The sequence below is a fragment of the Canis lupus genome, chromosome 29 (assembly GCF_003254725.2).
Source record: "Canis lupus dingo isolate Sandy chromosome 29, ASM325472v2, whole genome shotgun sequence".
Classification (NCBI taxonomy): Eukaryota; Metazoa; Chordata; class Mammalia; order Carnivora; family Canidae; genus Canis; species Canis lupus.
Genome location: NC_064271.1, coordinates 38,148,908 through 38,163,151, shown reverse-complemented (window position 1 = coordinate 38,163,151; position 14,244 = coordinate 38,148,908). Strand labels below are relative to the sequence as shown.

At 34.8% G+C, this 14,244-nt stretch overlaps 1 protein-coding gene across 21 annotated transcripts in view; it reads left to right on the top strand.

Annotated features, from left to right (window-relative positions):
* The window catches only part of TRIQK (triple QxxK/R motif containing), an 84,681-nt gene extending 78,280 nt beyond the window's left edge, over positions 1–6,401 (top strand). For 17 of the 21 annotated variants that reach the window (XM_025433509.3, XM_025433517.3, XM_025433522.3 and 14 more), the window contains 2 exons: positions 1,615–1,674; positions 3,241–6,401. In XM_025433509.3, coding sequence (XP_025289294.1) covers positions 1,615–1,674; positions 3,241–3,354 — 174 coding nt within the window. In that variant the 3' untranslated portion in view covers positions 3,355–6,401. The remainder of the gene's footprint in view (positions 1–1,614; positions 1,675–3,240) is intronic. The other 4 variants (XM_049103791.1, XM_035708269.2, XM_049103789.1 and 1 more) reach the window with 2 other exon arrangements.
* The last annotated feature ends 7,843 nt before the right edge of the window (positions 6,402–14,244 follow it).

Below are 14,244 nucleotides of genomic sequence, written 5' to 3'. Positions count from 1 at the left end.
ACTACTTATTTTTAGAATGAATCATAGTTATCTCTTAAAATAATTTAAATCTATAGAAATATGAACAGCTGCACGGAATAGAAAAATAACAGCAATGACAACACTGATCACAGAAGAAAGAGGCCTAGGATCACATTCCTCTTGCCTCTAACTATTGCCATCATCTAGCTAAGTATACGCTGACATATTTGCAAGATGGCAATTATACCATTACCTCACAGGGTGGTCAGGAACGTTAAATAATACCATGAAACTCTTAACGTTGAACCCAGGACATAGAATTCATTTATGAATTGTTAGCTGAGAAAATATTTCTTTGAATTAGCCATTACTGGTTTGTACAAATAAGACTTCACTTGGATGTTTGTCAGCGGCCTCAAGATCCCCCGCTTCAACTAAGTCTGCATTGTATTAGATATTATATATCATAAAATGTTCTCAGCTTTGCTGTGGAGATAGTGATATGGCTGTTGTAAAGTTTTCAGAGAATTACATAATTTTAATATCCTTTACATATAGATTATATAAATCTTAATCCTTCATTATTTGTTTAGAAATGCTGTATTATGATGTTGTAGAACCTGTAGAAAGAGAGATGACTAAGACATGATCATCTTGGAGGAATTTATACAAGAAATAACTTCCAGATTTCATTACCATGTAAAATCAACAGTATTGACTGAGAAATCTAGGACTAGAGATGTAAAGAATACACAATACAGTCTCTATGCTCAAAGACTTTTAGTGCCTTTTTGTAAACTATGTTTAGTAATAGAAAATGTTTTGAGAGAACAATAAGTTGTGCAGATTCAGAATAAGATGTGAATATTACTGGATCAAAATCTGGAATTAATTTCTGTTCAGAATCTATTTTATTTCCTATGTCTTACCAATGTAAACAGAATGTTATAATTTATGACCCAATAATTAGTGCCACCTAAGAAATATTTGCACAACTAATATTTCCTATTGCATTGCTATTTAAAAAATAATTAGGTGATTTTTCAAGAATTGTAGTATCATTAAAAAATTTTTAGAATGTAAATATCCGTGTTTTCTAATGTTTAGAAAGAAAAAGATAATTCGTATTTGTTAATTAGTTTATTTGAAAGGTTTATTTGAAAGGTGTAATCTAATAAGAGAATAAGTATCAAAAATTTAATTTATCTGTTACATAAATAAAATACTCAAGTGTCAACCAGATCCTGCTGAGAACCTCTTGGGATGAGCCATCTGGAAACATTATTTTTCTTCTTTTTTGTGATTTCAGATGTAAAACTGAAAATGGCCAGGGGGTGGGGGGGGTCATAAATGCCTACAGGTCTCTAACTTATGGTTAGTGTCACCAGCATCCTGAAAGCAGTATTTTCAAATTTTATCATTATTTTAACCCTTTATATATCCAGTCCCCACAGTGTTCATCTTCTCAACTTTTTAAAAAAGAAAATGATGCTATTCCTCCCCCATTCAATAGTCTTTAGCCCTACCCCCTCCACCATATATTCAGTAGACTTAATTGAATTAATGGATCCTCTAAAGCTGTATTCTATGAATGTTCTCTACTTCCTACCCTTAAAACCTGTTTTCATGCCCTTGGGTATCCTGAAAATGTAGAGTGAAGATTACAGAGAGTTTTTTGAAGGGCAAGGAGCAGTTGAAAAGCAGCAGTTAGAGGTGATTATCAAATGAGATGTGGATGATGGCCTCCAATCAAGACAAAAACTTTATTCTTGCTTTAAGCTTGTCTGAATGGGGACTGCTGTTGAACAGTTTTGTTGTCCACTATACAGAACAGATGGAGTTTGCAGTTGTGTGTCACTTGTTTATTACATCCTCTTAAAATTAGTAGCTGTGTAACCAGATGGGTCTGGGAGCACAGCTGTGGATATAAGAATATAAATGAAACCTGTCTGATGCTGCCGTGCCCTTTTGAGATGCCAAAGTGTTCCAACTGCAACAAAGAAAAATTCACTTTCATTTGACATTAAATTGATGTATTAGATTTAAAAAACGAAACCTTACAAAAATAGTGGACACTGAGTCTGTCAACCCCATGATTTTTATCAATATTTTTTTTCATAGTCTGGAAATCTAAATAAATGTAAAATGTCTGCATAAGGTACCCATGTGTGATTTCAGCGCCCAGGTAAAAATTTCATGTTGATTATAAACCAAATTTATTTTACTGTTTTTAAAGTTTATTAGGTGGCATCTGTTGAATTAATAATTTTACGTTCTGATGAAATGTAAAATATATTCATGTAAATGCAAATAAACTGCTTCTCCATAAAACAATGCCAGGAATGGGTATGATACACAATTGAAAATTAGAAAGGCATATTAGGCTCTTTAGGGTATGGAACTGGCACTAGTTGCTCTTTTTTTGCTTTTTTTAGCCAAATGATATGTTAATATTGAGAACATTCCTTAAAGTGTATGTGTGTGTGTATACTACATACTGTATACTATATACTTCATATATATATATATTATGTTTATGGAGTTTTTAAGAGATAATAGGATTTTTACCATAATACATGTAGTAAAATTTTTGTCCACTATTTTAACATAATTAATATAATCCACATCAAATCACCAAATGAAATATTCAGAATCAACCTTCACAGTTCTGGTACATTATACTGTATCTTGCTTCATGAGCGAAGAGTACTCAGTTTTGTTCCCCTACATTATGAACTATAGAATTCAGAGTTTAAAAATTAGAATTTCAACAAAATAATACTTAAAAAAGCTTTACAGAGACATAATTTAGAAACTGGTTGTAATAGTTTCTTCCCATTAGAAAAAGAAAGATAAACCAGTGTCCAAAAGCTACAACTAATAACAAATTTATTGAAGCAACAAATAAAGTCAAACATACTCAGATAGAGAACAGGGAAACTATGTAGGCACAAACTACACTGCATGCACTCAACACCTTGATATCCCAACTATGAAAATATGTTAAAATTATGAAGTTTGATTTTACTATTAGAAAAGCACAAATTGCATAGAAATAATAGTAGAAATCAGTCGCCCACTGATGTACTTGTTTTTGCAGTCGGTATTAAGTATACTTAATGACAAGAAGTGTTAAACAAATAGAATGTGATTAATTAGGTTCAAATAATTATTCTGGATGATAGAATTAGGTTGCTATTTTCTCTGATGAAACTTATAACATGAGCCAATCTCTTTTCATCAATTTCAAACCTACTTTTTTTTTTTTCCCCTCCTCAGGAAGTTGGCCTCGTACTTGCAGCTATATTGGCCCTCCTACTGGCTTTCTATGCTTTCTTTTATCTCAGACTGTCCACAGATGTTGACCCTGATCTGGAACGAGATGAAGATTAGCTGAACAGCAATCAATGCATTAAAGGGAAATAATTTTATAAAAGTACCCCTTGGGACCAATACTTTTTCTAAAGTACTGAAACTGGAACATCTTGAATTCTTTCTGCTGGTATTTTCAGTTTTCAGAAACATCTTTTTAAATAGTTGCATAGGATATCAAGAAAAGAACCTTACCTAGCAACGTAGTATAATGTATGCTACTGGATACTTTTATAAATCTTTCTACTTTGACAGGCAACCTATTCATGGTGCGTTTAGATTAAATGGAAAACAGATCCTAAATTCTTCGGATGTCTCAGCCAATTTATGTGTATAACTCCATCACTTACAGATTACTAAATCTATTTTTGTCCCATATACATCATAAGTAAAAGTATATATCCTCATTTACAGAAACATTCTCAAATCACATTCAGAACCTAAGAAGGAATGAAAAGTCATGGGAAATTTTTCATTTTACAAAGAAGCCCTGCTTTCTTTCCAGACATATTTTATATCATTAGAGAGACTATCTGCCATACATCTACAGTAATCTTTTTCCTTCTTTGCCAACTGTTCAGTGCACATGTGCTCCATCAGAAATGGCACCTGGATGACAGAAGCTCAAAGAGTCACATATGTCTGTAAAATAGAGTTCCTTTCCTCTTGGGCTGTCTGAACTGGTGTAAATAGAAAGTTCAGTTGATCTTGATTTTAATTAACTTATTATTGTATTAGTATAAACTTGGAATTCTATTTTAATTACGTTGTTCTGGCTGCTTGCAGTATCAGTTTGCCCCTCTTGTTAGGGAGATATGTAACAATCTGTCATTAAGTTGTGCAGTTCTGTTTTGATTTTTTTCTCCTTCCCACACAACAGTAACAGAAGTCCTACCTATTCAGAATCATTTTCTTGGATTGTCTCTTAAATCTAAACAATACAAAGTTGGTTTACAAAATTACGCTTTGTCTCTTGAGAGTTAATCAATTAGAACTGTTTCGTGGAAAATAAATAATACAAGAAGATAATATGTCTTCTATTACTCACATATGTGATTTCTTGTTTACATGAATTTTCAAGGTACTTTGCATTTGTTGGAGTATAACAATCAATATAGTCAATATTTTTATGGGTAATGGATTTTTTTAAAAGGTATTTTTAGAACACACAAATACGTAAAGCTTTGAAAATGGGAAAATCTGTGTCCACAGCAGACTTGTTAGCTACTGCCTTATATAAAGATGTATAAAAGATTAATAGTTTAAAACATGCGCAACAAAGTGTTTTATATCATAGATACTGTACTTATGAAGAGCAAATAAAATGTTAAGATTATTTCCATATTTGCCAAGAGAAGAAAGCTTTGATGAATACCCTCGATATTCTTTGAGACTTTTGCAAATAGTTGAATAGGACTGTGTAGCATTATTTTCTGTAGAATTTTTTCAAATAGCATAATTTATTTCATCAATGTGAAAACAGCCCAAAGTTCCAGTATCCTCACAGATCATTTATGCCAAACATCTGAGGGCAAAATTTAGCCAGTGTTATTTACTGGATCCTACCCCTTGAAATCACAAACACATGAGACAGACCAAGAGTTCTTATACACTCACCACAGCAGACCAATCCAAGTGGCATTTTTAGGAAAGGTTGCAGCATTTAATGCCATGTGGTATGTCTGTTCGAGAAGTGGGTGGAAAGGGAATATCCAAGCTGGCATTTTGGATATGATGGGCCTTTTCCTTTCCTGAGTGACATGCCACATGTCAAGAAATACTGCTTTTCCCCCACTCCTATCACATTTACGTGAACAATTTTCATTTAGTTACTTTACCTCCCATATGGTGTTAAAAAGTCAGATTCAATAGAGATTATTTCTAATTTCAGTAGTAATTTAAATGAGAAGATATGTAATAATTGTTTATTAGATACCTATCCAAGTGAAATATAACCAAATTTACAGTATTTAAAATAGGTGAATATGCTCTTGGCGATATCTGAAAATTCATTACCCTGAAAAAAAAATTTACTCTTCCCTTCTGTTCTTGAGGTATTCTCTTGAGGGAAAAAGGTTGTTTCTGATAGTAATAAATATTGATCTATACATAGTATAATTATAGGCTAGTTTGATTACCTCATTTTACCGACACCCTGAGTCTCTGGCTAGTTCATTTGTGCAGTTGACTTATGATGGCTCCAGAGAACCGTTAAATCCGTTAAGTCCCACTCTGATTTTAACAAATAGCAGGTAAACTGAGACAATATATGTTTATACAACACTGTTTTCATGAAATGCAAATTTTTCAAACTCACATTAACTGGGAAGCAACCTGTAGAGAAATTCCAGCTTGAAATCAGGTTTGAATCTTTGAAGATGGAGAGGTGATGTCCGGCCTGCATTTTCAGGGGACCACACTTCTGAATAGTGACTGATGTCTGACAAAAATCTAAGACTGGCATCAGACACATATTTTAGGTGTGGGTTTTTCTCCTCCAGCAATTCACTGCTCAGAGTGATTCAGAAGACAAAAAACAGAAAAATTATAAGGACTTTTCAGAATGTTAGAATCTATTTGTTAACATGCTCTGCAGGATCAATTTCAGCTAATGCAGCAGAGTTTACATACAGCCTGTGGGGTACTGTGAATGGAGCTAGAAGAGTTACTGGTTCTTACTCTGCGTGCAAAATAAACATCTATAGATTCACCTGAGAAGAGATACTGTAAAAAATATAACCTCATCCAGGATTTCTTTTAAAGCAAATGAACAAAAAGCCTATCATTGTACCCATGGAGAGTTTGTTTTCAGGTGGCACATACTTGAAGATTTTCCGTCTTTTCAATTTTTCTGAAATACTTCTACCCCAACCAATGATTGCAAGATCCTGAAAATATGTTCTTATTCATTTCTGTAATTCCAGTAGCATAGTGATCTGCACATATTGAATAAATGCATGTCAAAATTTAAGTTAATTTCTTTTAGTCCTCTCAGAATCTGGTACAGTTGCTGCATGTAACAGATAATCAAAAATTATTTGCATTTAATAAATAAAACTTAGAAATCACTATATTAATCAACTCAGCATTTAGCATTTATGATCATCGAATGTTCTGGGACAAATATATGTTTCATCCTGTTCCTTTTTAAGATCAAGACACCTAGTGTTAAGTTTACTGCAGAACAGAGACGTTGCTCTTTTCTAGGAAATCAAATATGTTATTTTTATCTTAGTATTGTTAAAAACCACACTGTTTTTAATTTGACCTAGTATACATCCTCATACCCAATGAAAATAAAACTAAATTGTCATTATGCTTATATTTACGTGAATGCTCAAGCAGTATATTTTCCAGATTCTAAAACAATATAGTCAATGATAATCCAATAAACTATGCTTTATTTAGATGGGCTTCAGAAATAAAACTTGTAGAAATTAAACTTAGAGAATTTTCATGTATTTCATCCATAATGTAAGGTTGTTGAGCCAGAGACTATCTAAGATAAGTGCACTTACCTTGGGCTTCTCTAGGGAGATTCCTACCATTTCTCCCTTAGCAGCACTGCCTTCTTTTATTAGAATTGCTCCAATGCAGCCTGGATAGAATGATGTTTGCTAGATTTTGTTTCACTGACATCATATCTAGAATCAGTGCAACCCACAGTAAGAAAAAAAAAAAAACTAGCAGATGAATTCAGTGCCAATAGAAACATCCTTACGATTTTATTTTGTATGTTAGTGATGCAGGTAAGTATGAAGGAAACTGGGAGAGCTACTCAAAGAATTATACCAGTGTGGAAATATCCAGAATGGGCCAGTAAATTCATTTAAAACAATTGAACTGCTGCCCTATTCAACATAGTGCCTCATTCTTAAATAATTTTTTTTTTATCCTTAGCAACAGACATGAGATCCTTATTTCAAGAAAAATAAGATACTTTACATGCCAGAAGATTTTTTGATGACAGTACCCCCTCCTATTCTTCATTTTTTAAAACAACAACCAAATTGGTGGGGAGGCAGCCAAAATTTGAGGTACCAATGCCTCTCGAACAGATGTCGCACCATTATTTTTTAGCTCGTTTAGATGAATAAACATGTTAAACTGTGAAGTATTACATTTTAGATTTTTTCATTAAAAAAAGAGACAATCTGTTTACTGTCCTAATTGAGACAACAATCCTTGTGGTTGCCAGTTTTGGCAGTCATAACAATGAACTATAAATATTTGAACCAACCAAGTAAATGGTGACTATAAAGGCTATAGCATGTGTAAAGTTCTGTTTTCATGGGCACCCATCTTAGTATGCCTTTTTTTTTTTCTGACTTCTTCAAATACAATTGTGTAAATCTGAAGTTTCATGGTAAGCTTAAAAGAAATTGATTTCAATATCTAATTTCGTTCTAGTTTATTATCCTTTTTAGCGTTCAGCTATCCATCTGCTAACAAATTGCTACTGCAGTTGCTCTACTGAATGTGACAAGGCAGGTCTTTCATTGGATTGCCTTCTCTGTACATCCTAGGATAACACACACAAAAAGAAAATTAGAAGTTTTTTTTTTCTGTTTTCATATTTATAAAGTGAGGTTAAAGACACGGTACATCTCTTACATTGCAGCAGCTATTAGTTTTTTAAGAGAAGGTTTTATAAATAAACCATGTTGAGATAGAACTCTGGCTGTAATGTCCATGAGAAGCAGGTCACAGTCTTAGCAGCAATAGGATGCTTTGCACGAAGCACTGGCGTGTGAGAAGTTGGTAGATCACAGAGAAATAATCCAGGCATAAACAATCATTTATTACACGAGTTCGCAAACATTGGTGATCCAGATAGCCAGCGCCCTTGTAGGCATCTTATTTGAGGACCCTTGCTCCCTTTTCTACCTTTCAACTTCTCCTCTCCCGACCCCAGCTCCACACTCTAGGCAGTTTCCAACACTTGCTCTCTCAGTTTGTGTGAACCTCACTGTACATCAGGTCATTCTTAACTATGTACTCACCGTATTAACTACCTCTGCTCTTTTGCTTAGAACCAAGATTGATCCTCATCTATCTTTCCCACCACCTCTCACTCCTTAGCCCTTTCCTTTTTATTACCAACCACCTGCATTACACAAACTAGAGAGAAGAGTATAATGAACCCCAGTGTACCCATCACCTGGAGTCAACAATTACCAATATTTTGCCACTCATTTCCCCCATTTCTCTTTTTTGTAACCTGAGGTATTTTAAAGTGAACCTCAAAGAAGGTGACATTTTACCTATAAATATCTCAGTATACATCTCTGAGAAGAACCTTTACTTTTTGTTTATTTGTTATCTTTTTTCTCGTAATAAATTCTCAGGAAGCTATTATTACAGCTAATAGGATTAGTTATTTCTTCATATCATTTACTACTAAGTCCATCTGAGAACGTCCCTAATTGTTTTCAAGATATATATTTATATGGATAGATAATAGATTTTCGAGTCAAGATCTGTACTGCATTTGATGGTAAACCTCTTAAATTTCTTTTATTCTGTAGCAAATCTCTTTGTCTTTAACGCTATTGATTTGTTGAAGAAACCACATTATTTGTCTTCCTAAATGTCCAATATTCTAGATTTGGCTATTTTCATTTTGTTATTTATTTTATACCTCCTTTTTTCTTTTATTTTTAAAAGGTTTTATTCATTTATTCATGAGAGACAGAGAGAGGCAGAGACACAGGCAGAGGGAAAAGCAGGCCCCATGCAGAGAGCCCGACGTGGGGCTCGATCCCTGGTCTCCAGGATCACACCCTGGGCTGAAGGCAGGCACTAAACTGTTGAGCCACCCAGTCTGCCCTATACCTCCTTTTTTCATATTTTCTATGAACTAGTATTTAGATCTTAGGCTAGATTAGATCCAGATAGTTTTGTTATTGTTATTTGTTTGTTTTTAAGGCAATAGAAAGTTATAGTACGTAATGAGACACATAATCTCTAGTCTCATTTGTAGATGTTGAAATTTACCAGCGGGTTCATATGCTACTAACCCAACTCCCTCCAAAATAAGGTTTATATCAACATTTTTGCCTGAAGCTTTTAGCATCTGTTTATGATTATTCCCTAGGTCTAGTATATCATGAGGCATTACAGAATGATAATTTTTTTTTAATTTTACTTATTTTTTTAATTGGGAGGGTGAGAGAGCATGTGCACAAGTGAGAACCTCACTTGGGGGGAGGGGCAGGAAGAGGGGAAAAGAGAGAATCCTAAGCAGATTCTGTGCCCAGCACAGAGCTTGCCCTGAGGCTTAGTCTCAGGACTCTGAATCCTGACCTGAGTAGAGATCAAGAGTCAGATGCTTAAATGACTGAGCCACCCAGGCACCCCAGAATGATAATTTTCTATCATTTCTTCAGCATTTAAGTGAAATAATTAAAAAAAAAAAAAAAAACTTAATCAACTTTTTGGTTACCTTAAAACATGGCTCCTAACAGTGAAGGAAAGATAAATACTTGAATCTTTCCCTTTATCAAATTTCAGAGTAATAGGTTAGTACTCTTTAATAGTGGCCAATGGACATTTCCCATTGCTGTTCCTGTTGTTGCTTTTATTATCATTGTAAAGCCATAGATTTTACACCTGTGATGTGTTTCAACCCATTGCAAACATCATTCTTTTCAGTAATGAAACACAAATTCCATTATCATGCTTTATATTAGAGATATTATTATTAAAATCATGAAAGTCTTATGCTTTTATATGATTTTACATTTTTCCAAAAGTGACAGCCAATGCAGTCAGATTTTTAAAACAATAAGTGGTAAATGTGGGAAAAGACTAATATTTACAGATTATATGATTAGCTGGAAAACTAATAAGATATTGAGTTAAATTTATATAACATGATCCAATGGAAAATAACTATATAAGAATTAATAGCTCTATCTACCTAATAATTATAATAGCTAAATATCATAATATAAAAAATATAACTTAGAGTCACAATCAAAATTATGAATTGTCTAGAAAAACAATCAGCAAGAAATATAAAGAGTCTTCATTGGAAAAAAGACCTTACAGGATAAGATAATCAAACTTTAATAAAAAAGAGACCAACTGTCTCCCTGGATGAGATGATTCAATATTGTACAAATTTAAACTTTCTTCTAAATTGGAAACAGAAAGAGAACCTTAATCCACCAGATATTAAAGTGTATTATAAAGTTATAATAATTAAAATAATCTCATAGTCAAGGAAAGTAGACAAAACAATAAAATGTACAGTCTGGAAATGGATCCAAATATAAAGATTCACTTAATGTATCCTGTAAGTCATGAAGATGGAAAGATAGATTATATATTAAATATATTAAAAAATTGAGTATCCATCTGGAAATTAAAAGATGCCTATAACATGGCTTAAAACAAGATTAGTTTCTAATGGAATTTATTATTTCTAAATGGAAAAAAAATCATAAAATATTAGAAGAAACTACAGTGTTTTTAGAATCTTCCAGTACAGAAATTATTTCTAGGCATTGATTCATGAGTCAGAAATCATAAAGGAAATACTGTTGGATTATAACACATTAAATTAAAATCTAACACACAGCCCAGCACTCAGTGTTAATTAAAGATGTGAGGAAACAGTCTCTTTCATATACTGCTTGGGGGAATGGTAATCTCACACACTTTCTGGAAGGCACTTTTGCAGTGTACTTTAAAAGTCTAAAATTTCATATTTACTTTAGTTGCTTCCCTATATCTTTAGAAATTCTTTCAAGATAATAACGCCTGTAGTGTGCAAAAATGCACCCAAGTACATTAACCACAGCTTTGTTCATAACTTCAAAAAACCTGAAAGCAATGTAAATGTCCAACACAAGTCTTTTTAAACAAACTGTGTTACATCTATTAAATAAAACGTGATGAATTCATTAAAATAGTATATTTTAATATCTATTGATATGGAGAGAGGTAAAGAAGCACTTAAAAGTAGGATACTTGTGATAGGATTCTAGTTTGCTTGAATGTGTATGTACATACATGTGTACCTATATGAGTGCATTTGAAGAATATTTTAAAAAAGTAAGAAGCATTTCCGGATATTAGATTTTAAGTGATTTTTACTTCTTTATATTGAGTGACTCCATCTCCACTCTGCAGAGAGGACTAGAAAGACTTATTGAGCTATATCGTGAGTGCAGACACCTGATAGGTCTGTCCATTTTTTTCCCACTACATTCTTCTATTTGTCATTCATTTAATAACCATTAAGCACCTATCAGGTACTAATAAGTCATCTTTCAAATTCCCCATCTCTACCCAGTGTAAGTAGCCTGGAAAAAGGCAGCTCTGCTTTTTTCATAGGGAGAAATTTAGAATGTTTCAGAAAGGAACTGATATTTAAGTTTATTCATTTTCATCCAAAAAAGTATTGATTGAGCATTCGCCATAGGGCAGAACTGTACTTTGTGCTTGCAACAAATCCACGAACATTAAGAACGAGAAAGCAAACTTGATACTCTTGCTCTCATGACATGTGACCTGCAGACATGGTGACGGTCTCATTGTTAACCTTCTTCCCTTCCTTGTCCTAAAGCCTTTTTTTTTTCATTTTCTCTTATTAATCTGGAAAAATGCCTGCATATCTATCCTCCCAAGATTTATGTGTTCCCCGATAAATCGCTGGACTTTCCCCCTAGAAGCCCCCCAGCCCTGCCCACCCAAGGCTAAGTTAGGTGATTGTCCTCTTCTATAGAATTTCTTCCACGATTATCCATTTATGCACCTCCTAACCAGGCCCTGAGATCTTTAAGGAAGTAACTCTGGGTTTTATTGCTTTATTTCGAATGCCAAGCACTGCCCTAGACCCATGGCTTATTCCTCAGTCCATATGTTGGGTTAGGTGCTACACCTCATTCCCTAGAACAGGATTTCTCAACCTGGGCATCACTGATTGACATTTTGGGCCAGGTAATTCCTTGCTGTGGCGATCCCTCCTGCGAACTGTAGGAGGTTTTGCAGCCTACCTAGGTGCTAGCAGGCAACTTCATGCCAGCAGCACCTGCTCCTGCCCTCCTTATAGTTGGGGGACGTCATCAAGAGGATATGACCAGTGGTGGACCCCTGAGCAGCCTGCAGCCCGCAGCCCGGGGAGCAGTGGGCAAGCAGAGGCCCCTCAGGCCCACCCCAGCCTTTGGAACGTGGTTCCACCCGCTGCAGGTTTGCACAGCCCGAAGGGTCACTTTTCAAGGCTGCAACTTGACAGCGGTGTGGACCGCACACTGACGGAACCCAGGTAAGGCCTACAACCAAAAATGTCCCCAGCCATAGCCAAATGTCCCCTGGCATCAGAATGTCCCCAGCTGCAGCACTGAGCACCACCACTGTCCCAGAGCTGCGACTGCCACCATGGCATCGAGAACAAGGTAGACGTGGGGAGGTGTGGACAGGCCTTTCTTGGGAGGTACTTCAAGTCCTTTCTCAGAGGTATTTAGTTTTTGTTAACTCCCAGCACTCCTAGTCTATACTCATTGTGACTCAAATCCAGTACTCCGCCTGGAGCGTGGTGGTGGTGGTGGTGGTGGTGGTGGTGGTGCTGGGGGAGGTCACAGGAAAACCCAGACATGCCTGAGCTGGACCCACCTGCTGCTCAAATCCCTAGTGTTACTGCAAGCTTGCTGGGTTTCTTTTTTCAAAGGAAAGGGAGAAGGACTTTAAGATGTTGATGTTATCAAACAATCTAGAATTTTTTTCAACACACTGTGAGACTAAACTCCTAAAGCAGGAAAGGATGGCCCTTCCACCTTCTTTCCTTTTCTTTTTTCTTTTCCTTTCTTTTCTTCTTTCTTTCTCTTTTGTCTTCTTTCTTTCCTTCATTCCTCCTTTCCCCTTTCCTTTCCCTTCCTTTCCTTTCCCTTCCCTTCCCTTCCCTTCCCTTCCCTTCCCTTCCCTTCCCTTCCCTTCCCTTCCCTTCCCTTCCCTTCCCTTCCCTTCCCTTCCCTTCCCTTCCCTTCCCTTCCTTTCCTTTCCTTTCCTTTCCTTTCCTTTCCTTTCCTTTCCCTCTTCTCTCCTCTCCTCTCCTCTCTTCTCCTCTCCTCTTTTCTTCATTCAACAAAACCCATTCAACAAAACCCATTCTTCATTCAACAAAACCCATTCAGTGCAGCCAGAGAAATTTCATATGTAGGTAGCTAAATAACGAGCCTGAGAAACAGATACATAATTCTTAGAGTTATTAGAAACTTAAATGTATAAATTCTTTTTCATGGAAGCAGTGTCTGAGCCCCCATTTTATCATTTTAGAATGTAAAACAACATTTTTTAAAAGCCTGTGTGTATACATGTGTATTGTTGAGAGAGGTAAATAAAAAGAAATACTCATGCAACTAGTGCCCAGCTTACTGACATTTGCTATTATCTATTTTACCTTTTTGCCTTTTTTAAAGGGTATATAAAGATGTTTCACTTTAAAATTTTCAGTTTCCAGATCATCTTGATTGTTTCGCATTAGTTTTACCATTGATTCTCTAAAAATTTCCAAGGAAACTCTGCTGTCATCTGTAAATAGATACTTGATGTTGTTCTTATCCCATCCTTATTGTTTGCATTTTCCCTCTAATCCAAGAATTATTTAGTAGAAATTTAACATATATATGTAATATATATAATATATATTAATTAATTAATTAACATATATATTATATATTTCTGTTCTACAGGTAGAACAGCCTGGTATTTAAGTTTTAGTTTTTGAGTTCAAGTTTTACTGCACGGTAATCAGAGTCGTTTGCATCATTTCTATTTTGTGGAACTTGCTGATGTTTTCTATTTGACCTAATATATAATTCCTTTTTGTGAAAGATTCATGTGCACTTTAAAAAGTGGTATATTTTATTATAGTATTATGTTCAATATATAAGTACACAAAATCTA